At 43.2% G+C, this 9,994-nt stretch overlaps 1 protein-coding gene across 1 annotated transcript in view; it reads right to left on the bottom strand.

The window, feature by feature from the left end:
• Positions 1 to 726: 726 nt before the first annotated feature.
• The window catches only part of tubgcp3 (tubulin gamma complex component 3), a 131,281-nt gene continuing 122,013 nt past the window's right edge, over positions 727 to 9,994 (bottom strand). Inside the window, exons 20-22 of the mRNA XM_068034160.1 lie at positions 9,073 to 9,213; positions 2,266 to 2,382; positions 727 to 1,416 (exon numbers count right to left, since the gene is read on the bottom strand). Of these exons, the coding sequence (XP_067890261.1) occupies positions 1,255 to 1,416; positions 2,266 to 2,382; positions 9,073 to 9,213 (420 nt within the window). The 3' untranslated portion in view covers positions 727 to 1,254. The remainder of the gene's footprint in view (positions 1,417 to 2,265; positions 2,383 to 9,072; positions 9,214 to 9,994) is intronic.

Below are 9,994 nucleotides of genomic sequence, written 5' to 3'. Positions count from 1 at the left end.
GACCATCTGCCCCCAGGTGTTCCCTTAGTATCTGCCAGTTTCCACCCTAGGAAACATCAATATTATAAAACAGATGGTGGTGGGACCAATATAACCTTTCAGGGATGGTTCGGTATAGCTGGGTCAGAACAGACACTGATCCGGCAGGACGTTGAAGGCGGAAAGCAACCATCAAATTTTGAGCCCTTGAGAACCAAAATATTCAAGATGATTCTCATCCATACATGCATGTTGGTGATAACAGCAGGTCTTCAGGTACATTCAGCCCTTCCAAGAATTCACAATCACCCCCATGTTTTTCTAGTGTAACACTTCAACTCAGCTCTTCTGTCCATTCACCATTCAGCCTGGTCAGTGATAATGCACAAGCTGTGTCCAGGTCTTCCCACTCACTTGACTCAACATAGAATTTAAAAAGTTAATTTAGTTTTATGAAAGTAACAGATTTTGATCTTGGAATTCCTTTGTTCATCTGCTTTGACAGAGGATAAGGAGTACAGGGAAGAGAAAGCCCCCAACACAAAAGGCACTCAGCCAGAGGGTCAACAATGGTTGATAAATGAATTTCTCCCACAGGCAGTACTAGTACTAAAAAAATTGTGTACTGCAATACCAATGTGACTTTTTTTTTAAAGAACCCATTTATAGTTATTTTATCGTTTAAAAGCATTGTAGCACTTCAGGAGATTTACTCAGAAAATCAAACAAAACTGAAACTACCCAATGTAAAAACTGAGGGTTTTAATCATTGTATATGGCGAGTTTTTAAAATGAACTCCAACCGTGCCAATCTAAAATGTATGTTACATGAAAAGAAGTAAGTGCTTCTTCTTAAAAAAAACATTTTTTGTACTGAACAAACTTTGTTTATGGTAAGCATTTTATCATCTGTAAAATAAAATGCAGGTTCAGTTCCAGGAACGATACCTTTTCTGTACACACTGCAAAGTACTGTCAGCAAGGCTGCATGTGAAGCTAAAAAATGCCAATTGCAACAAACTTCAGTTTAATTCACAAACTAAACATTCATGGATTATAAATAACTTACATTGTTATGTAGAGTATAATTCCCCCTCAAGGAATTTAACATTTTATCAGATGATTAAATATTCCCTCTCCTCCCAGTGAAGCAGTACGTCACTGGCAACCAATACAAACATAGATTTAACAGGACGGCAGGAAGAGCAGAAAACTCCAAGGTAAATGTAATCGTAGCCCTAGTAATAATGGATAGAAATGTCTCTGGACAACAGCTTACATTGTAGAGCTGCGTTTGCCCCTGGTGCTGCCCAGTGAGGCACGCAGCCGAGGGTCCCTCGCTTTGTAATGCTCGTTGAAGTCTAGCCTGAAGTTAAGGAAACGGAGACTTTCATCAGGACTTTTTGTCAATAGTACCAGGAATTGCTGAACAATGTCCTAAGGAAAAGAAAGGAGGATTAGTTACATTAAATCTGACAGCGTGAAGACATTCTAAACTTCTGGGAACTACACACTGAAGTAAATTTCCTCCACAGGAAAGTTTTGCTTAAAGTTGTATTTCCCCTAATTCACTTGAATTCATTAAATTAAGTGAAGAAGGAGGACCCGAAAGATGTTTTGGGAAGACTGATTACAGACCTAGGCTGCCCTGCACTCTTTGAATCGCATGGAGCTCACTGAAGTGTAGTCCAGCTTGCTAAGTCTGGGGATGATGCGTGCTAAGCATATCCAGGGGAACGACAGTCCAGATAGGCAGTGCTTCTACCTTTCAGACCAGAGGCTAAATTGAAAATGGACCATTTGAGCACTAACAAAACAGGAAACCCTTCCACCACCCCAGATTCTGAGTAGGGAGATCCCATTCGAGCGCTGACCCTTCCAAGGGCACCCAAGCCAGTGACCTGGATGATTTGCCAAAGAAATACAAATGTTATTAAATCATAATTTAAAAACTTGACTTAAATAATAAATTTGCATATGAAACAATTCTGAATTGAGGTGGGACATATTTAAGGTAGGGCAGAATTTTGCACAAGTATCTACTCACCAGCTCAACTGGTTGTGAGATGCAGATTTAACAAAAATATTAGAGACACAGTTAGAAGTTCAAATTGTCAAATATTCTTATATTTCCTTCAAGAACGGCAGGAAGCCTATGGCTCTTCCCTTTGTGTAACCAAGACTGCATGGTCTTACAGCAGTGTGATCACCAAGTAATATTGTGACTCCAGCATTAAGTCTTCACTGTACCCAATATATTCTTTGGCACACATTTGAATCACATACCTGATAGAAATGTGAGCACACGCGTATCTGGGAACACATTTTTGGAATCAACTGTTGGAATTCGTGAATTCTTTTATTTTCTGCCTCTTCTTCAGCTGATGTCGTTCCCCACTTAAACTAAATGAAGAAAAAAAGCAATATTATACATGGACATCAATAATCAGACTTGTGTGTTCTGGATGTTATAAGGTGACAAAGCTTTGGGAGCAGTGTTCTATTGCAAGCATGACTGCAGTGAGTTAGATAAGAGTCAAACTGCAAGTTACCTTACTTGGACCACATATAGTGCTCCTGGCAATCATTCCAATAATTGTTCCTCTACAATTGGAGGCAAAATGCCTCCTCGGAGTGACTTTCTGCATCCCCACCCCTGGTGCCAATCCCCGGAGTATCTTCCAGTCACCCAGCACTTCTTCCTGTCCCCTGGCACCAGTCCTCAGAGCAGCAACATATTTTTCTTGGTCACTACAGCTCCTCAAGAGTTTGATCTGCAACCTGCATAAAGTATGCGAACACCTGGTTTCAAATTGTTCAGCAACATCCTGGACATTCTTCCCTAGCAAAGCTGTGGATATTGGCTCTGGCACCTAAACCAAATCATCACCCCTACCCTCATTCTGTAAGCTATCATCTTTTTACAGTGAACAAACTAGGCTGTCGGAGACCCAGCTAACTCAGCATGGCTCAGAAAATTAAACATGAGATCTCCCAGCTTTGAGCATCAAGGTATCACACCAGGAACTATTGAGAGAAATTCAAAGCATGCCCTTCAATCCACACCAAATATTCTTCCTCAGAGCAAACTGTTCTCATGTGACGCCTCAACAGGGAGAAAATGAGGAGACTGCATGTCCAGTATCCAGAAGCAAATACTAAAGTGGGACAGGGACAGCGGGTAGTGACAGGGACATTACATTTGCAATCTTGAGAGGTACAGCAGGCAGAGAGCAGCACTCCTTCTGAATGTCAACTGTGGCATACCGTCCCAGAGCAAACAGCTGTGGCTTCTCTGATGCTTTGACACCAGGTTTCAAGCCCAGCACATATTGTTTGGGGAGGGGGGGGGGGGGGGGGGGGGGTGGTAGGGGGAAAACAGGTTTCCTCTCCTGCTCCTCAATTCTCACATAGGGGGATGGTTCCAATGCTCAAACTTTTGCTGTGAATAAAGGGTGAATGCTTACAACCCTAACCCAAGCCTTGCAGACAGCACTTGTTAGCACTCCTATAGTGACAGAAGCAGCAGAACTTCATTCAAGTGCATTGCCCACTTCCCACATTCCTAACCAACAAATTTAGAAAACTTGTAGTTTCTATGTCAAAATGCTTTTTGCATGAGGGACTACTTTTTGTAAACTGCAGTTATTGAAGAAATGCATTCATATAATACCTTTTCAGACATAGCCCAAAGTGCTCTGCATAAAATGAATGGTTTATTTCATACTTGTGCATAGAATTATAGAAATTAACAGCACAGGAGACTATTCGGCTCAGCATGTCCACGTCAGCCGACAAGTAGCCATCCAGCCTAATCCCACTTTCCAGCTCTTGGCCCGTAGCCTTGTAGTTTATGGCATATCAGGTGCATGTCCAAGTACTTTTTAAATACGATGAGGATTTCTGCCTCTACCACCCTTTCAGGCAGAGAGTTTCAGATCCCCACGACCCTCTAGGTGAAAAATAAATCTCCTCAAAGCTCCTCTAAACCTCCTACCATAAATCTATGCCCTCGGTTATGAACCCCTCAACGACAGGAATAGGGCTTTCTTATCCACTCTGTCTAGACCCCTCATAATTTCATACGCATCAAATAGGTCTCCTCAGTCTCCTCTGTTCCAAATAAAACAACCCTAGATTATTCAATCTTTCCCCGTAACTAAAATTCCCCAGTCGAGGCAACATCTGACTAAATCTCCTCTGTACCCTCACAACTGCAATCACATCTTTCCTATCGTGCAGTGACCAGAATGCACGCAGTGCTGCAGCTGTGGCCTAACTAGTGTTGTATACAGTTCCAGCCTAACCTCCCAGCTCTTGTATTCTATGCCTCAACTAATAAAGGCAAGTACCTTATCTACCTGTCCAGTCACCTCCAGGGATCTGTGGACAGGCACTCCAAGGTCCCTCTGCTTCTCTATACTTCTCATTATTCTACCATTTATTGTGTATTCCCACACTTTGTTAGCCTTCCTCAAATGCATTACCTCACACTTCTACGGACTGAACTTAATTTGCCACCGTTCCACCCACCTGCCTAGTCCACTAATCTGTGTGGCACACCACTAGTTAGTTTGCCAACTTTGTTCCTGTTAGTTAGCCAATCCTCTATCCACGTTAATATATTACCCCCAATACCATGAAATTTTACCTTGTGCAATAACCTTTTACGTGGCAACTTATCGAATGCCTTTTGGAAATCCAATTACGCTGTATCTCAGAGGCGTAGAGTTATACAGCACAGAAACAGGCCTTCCGGCCCATCATGTCTGCGCCGGTCATCAAGCACCTATCTAAACTAATCCCACTTTCCAGCACTTGGCCTATAGCCTTCTATACTATGGCGCTTCAAGTGCTCATCTAAATACTTCTTAAATGTTGTGAGGGTTTCTGCCTCTACCACCTCTTCAGGCAGTGCGTTCCAGATTCCAACCACCTTCTGGGTGAAATTTTTTTCCCCTTAAATCCCCTCTAAACTTCCTGCCCCTTACCTTAAATCTATGCCCCCTGGTTAGTGACACCTCTGCGAAGGGAAAAAGTTTCTTCCTATCTAACGTATCAATGCCCCTCATAATTTTGTATACCTCAATCAGGTCCCCCCTCAGCCTTCTCCGCTCTAAGGAAACCAACCCTAGCCTATCCAGTCTCTCTTCATAGCTGAAATGCTCCAGCCCAGGCAACATCCTGGTGAATCTCCTCTACACCCTCTCCAGTGCAATCACATCCTTCCTATAGTTTGGTGCCCAGAATTGTACACAGTACCCCAGCTGCAGCCTAACTAGTGTTTTATACAGCTCCATCATAACCACCCTACTCTTATATTCTATGCCTTTGCTAATAAAGGCAAGTATCCCATATCCTTCCTAACCACCTTACCTACCTGTGCTGCTGCCTTCAGTGATCTATGGACAAGTACACCAAGGTCCTTCTGACTTTCTGTACTTCCTAGGGTCCTACCATCCATCGTATATTCCCTTGCCTTGTTAGTCCTCCCAAAATGCATCATCTCTCACTTCTCAGGATTAAATGCCATTTGCCACTGCTCCACCCATCTTACCAGCCCTTCTATATCCTCCTGGAATTGAAGGCAGACAAGCCCCCAGTGCCTGATGGCCTACATCCTAGGGACTTAAAGGAAGTGGCAGCGGAGATAGTGGATCCACTGGTTATAATATTCCAAAATTTCCTGAATGTGGGAAAGGTTCCAGTGGATTGGAAAAATGCTAATACAACACCCTTATTCAAAAAGGGAGGGAGGCAGAAAGTAGGAAACTATAGACCAGTTAGTTTAACAACTGTCATTGGGAAATTGTTAGAATCCATTATTAAGGAAGTCAGAACAGGACATTTAGAAAGTCAAAACGCAATCCATCAGAGTGAGCATGGTTTTATGAAGGGTAAATCGTGTATGACTAATTTGCTAGATTTCTTCGAAGATGTAACCGCACCTGGAGTATTGGATAATGGGGATCCTGTAGATGTAGTATATCTGGACTTCCAGAAGGCATTTGATAAGGTGCCGCACAAAAGGTTAATACATGGGGGTAGGGGCAATTTATTGGCTTGGATAGAGGATTGGCTAACCAACAGAAAACAGAGAGTCGGGATAAATGGGTCTTTTTCTGGTTGGCAAGATGTACCTAGTGGGGTGCCACAGGGTTTGGTCCTCAGGCCCCAACTATTTACAATCTAAATTAATGACTTGGATGCAGGGATTGAAGGTACTATCGCCAGATTTGCAGATGACACTAAAATAGGTGGGATAGTAAGTTGCAACAAAGAAATAAGAAATTTACAAATGGATATGGATAGTTAGGTGAATGGGCCAAAATTTGGCAGATGGAGTTTAACGTGGTTAAGTGTGAGGTTATCCATTTTGGTCAGAAGAATAGAAAGGCAAATCACCTAAATGGAGAGAAACCAGACTGCTTTGGTGCAGAGGGATCTGGGTGTCCTCGTGCATGAATCGCAGAAAACTAGTATGCAGGTACAGCAAGTAATAAGGAAGGCAAATGAAAATTTGGCATTTATTGTTAAAGGAATAGAGTATAGAAGTGGGGAAGTGTTGCTGCAATTGTACAAGGCATTAGTGAGACCGAACCTGGAGTATTGCGCACAGTTTTGGTCCCCCTTACTTGAGGGGGGATGTAGTTGCATTGGAGGCAGTTCAGAGGAGGTTCACTAGATTGATTCCAGAGATGAGAGATTTGTCTTAGGAAGAGAATTTAGGCCTTTACTCTCTAGTGTTTAGATGAATGAGAGGAGATCTAATTGAGGTATATAAGATGATTAAGGGGATTGACAAAGTAGACGTAAAGAGGATGTTTCCTCCTGTGGGGCAATCTACAACGAGAGGTCATAGTTTTAGGATAAGGGGTAGCAGATTTAAAACAGAGATGAGGAGAAATTACTTCTCTCAAAGGGTCGTGAGTCTGTGGAATTCACTACCCCAGAGTGTGGTGGATGCTGGGACATTGAGTAAATTTGAGGAGATAGACAGATTTTTAATTAGTAATGGGTTGAAGGGTTACGGAGAACGGGCAGGAAAGTGGAGTTGAGGCCGAGACGAGATCAGCTATGATCGTATGGAATGGCGGAGCAGGCTCGAGGGGCTTAATTGCCTACTCCAGCTCCTAGTTCTTATGTGCCTCACTATTTACCCACAATTTTCGTGTCATCTGCTAAATTACTGATGCTACCTCCTATATTCACGTCTGAATCATTAATGTACTCTACAAACAGCAAGGGTCCCAGCACCGATCCCTGCGGTACACCACTGGTCACAGACTTCCACTCGCAAAAACAACCCTCCACCATCACCCTCTGCCTGCCACTAAGCCAATTTTGGATCTAATTTGCCAAATTGCCCTAGATCTCACTGGCTCTTACCTTCTTAACCAATCTCCCAAGCGGGACCTTATCAAAAGCCTTACTGATGCCCATGTAGACTACATCAACTGCTTTACCCTCATCGACACATCGAGACACCTCCTCGAAAAATTCAATCAAGTTAGTTAGACACGATCTCCCCCTGACAAAGCCATGCTGACTATCCTTGATTAATCCCTGCCTCTCCAACTGGAGATTAATCCTGTCCCTCAGAATTTTTTCCAATAGTTTCCCTACCACTGATGTTAAACTCACTGGCCTGTAATTACCTGGTTCATCCCCGCTACCCTTCTTGAATAATGGCACCACATTCACTGTCCTCTAGTACCTCTCCTGTGGCCAGAGAGGATTTGAAAATTTGTGTCAGAGCCCCTGCCATCTCCTCCCTTGCCTCACGTAACAACCTGGGATACATCTCATTTGGGCCTGGGGATTTATCCACTTTTAAGCCTGCTAAAACAGCTACTACTTCCTTTCAATGTTAGTTTGTTCAAGTATATCACAAACCCCCTCCCCGATCTCTACAACTACATCGTCCTTCTCCATAGTGAACACAGATGAAAAGTAATCATTTAAAACCTCACCTATTTCCTCCGGCTCCACACAGATTGCCACTTTGGTCCCTAAAGGGCCCTATTCTTTCCCTGTGTTCCTGCAGTCTACTGCTTCTTCATTATCAACCACAGGGCCAATTTTTATATCATCTGCAACCTTGTTAATCATACCCCCTACATTCAAGTACAAATCATTGATATATACCACAAAAAGAAAGGGACTGAGCCCTGCAGAACAGCCTTCCAATTAGTTATGCAAGAAAATGCGACAGCTACCTTGCACATCGCAAGATCCCACAGGCAGTCATGACAGGATAAACCAATGAATGATTTTTCGCAGGGTCGGCAAAAAGTGCAAACAACACAACTGGTAGAAATGGATCAAAGCAACAAGGGCCCTCGAAGTGCGAGGAAGTCCTTTATGGTGGGTTCCTCAAATGACACTGTTTTACTTACAGAAGAAGCAAGTCTGATGTAATACTCTACAGGTGGATCCAACCAGCATTAACATTTGTAACAGATGTGGCAGTCAAGTAAAGAATTTGAATTGAGAGTGAACAGACCAGTGTTACACATGCAGCTATCGATTCCCAGCCTTGGCTCACAGGGTAGCACTCTTGCCTCTGAGGTAGCCTAACTCCAGAGACTTGACAACAAAATCCAGACTGACAGTACTGAAGCAGTGCTGCACTGTCGGAGGGGTCGTCTTTCGGATGAGACATTAACCGAGGCCCTGTTTGCCCTGTCAGGTGGATGTAAAAAAATCCCAGGGCACTATTTGAAGAAGAGTAGGAGCATTGTCCCAGTGTTTTGGCCAATAATTATCTCAATCAACATCAATAAACACAGATTATTTGGCTATTAAACTACTGCTGCTTGTAGGATCTTGCTGTGTGAAAAATTAGCTGCCATGTTTGCCTATCTGACAACAGTGACTACACTTCAAAATACCTTAGTGGCTGTCAAGTACTTTTGAATATCCTGAGATGAAAGGTGCTAGATAAATGAAAATGATTCAATATTTATAGATCCTGTAATAGTTGTGAATGCAGTTATGTACAGATCTTATTTTACTGTACAGACAGCTGTTTATAGATCCCTGGTTCACTTTATAGGACACAAAAAACCCTCAGAAATATACCCATCATACCTCTGCCTGCCGTTCCTTCTTGCCCTCTGCGTAACGTAGCCGGTGATGCAGCTCCTCTAGAGCCGAGCGGTACATGGAATCCTGAGCACTCTGAAACTCCAGGATTCGATCAAAAAGAGCTCGAAGCTGCGTTAACAGTTCCTTGAATGGACACAACTCAGTTTCAGAAATTGTACAATTTTTCCCAATCAACCGACAAAGTATTTCGAGCTCTTCACCATTCAGAAAGGAGGATCCCCCAGTTATGCCCCATGCTGCAGCACGAACCTCAGCACCAAAGGACACTACTTTCACTTCCTCCTCATTGACTCGCGCTGTCACAGGGTAATCACCTGACCCAGTGACTCCTGCTCCTGGAGTTCATGAACCATGAGCTTGAGTGTGAGCATCTCGACAAGCACAGCATCCAAGATTTCACATGCCGGCAGTTACCCGACGTGACGGGTTGATTTCACTCCCCCTTCCCCCATCACAGTCTGATTCCCTCCCTCTTCCCCCACTGCAGGTTGATCCCTCCCTCCCCTGTAACTAAAGAGTTTCCCTGAAATGCTTAGTAAAAGTTGTGCTATTAAATTAATCATTTAGCTGCTGAACATGTAGGAGCTCACAATGGAAACCTGTTGTTGGCAGTTAACCTTCTCACTCAGAATAAACTTCACTTTAAGAAAATAACCTTTCAGCAACAGACCCGTAAGCCCAATAACCCGTTTATATTTTGTTGATCCACCTCAGCTACCACCTCATCAGCACACCCTTCAATCTCTCCCTACATCGATGCATCAAATTGTCTCCTGTGTCTTTTGTCTGATTCAACAGTCTGCTGTTTAATTTAGTTTTGTATTAGGTTGCAACTTACCTCAACAATTCAACCACCCTGCGAGTGAAAATCATGATGCTTTAGTTTGTGTCCTTGGGGTTTGAA

This window comes from Heterodontus francisci, chromosome 6, assembly GCF_036365525.1.
Source record: "Heterodontus francisci isolate sHetFra1 chromosome 6, sHetFra1.hap1, whole genome shotgun sequence".
Classification (NCBI taxonomy): Eukaryota; Metazoa; Chordata; class Chondrichthyes; order Heterodontiformes; family Heterodontidae; genus Heterodontus; species Heterodontus francisci.
The sequence above is the reverse complement of the archived record's forward strand: the minus strand, read 5'-3'. Positions and strand labels throughout refer to the sequence as shown.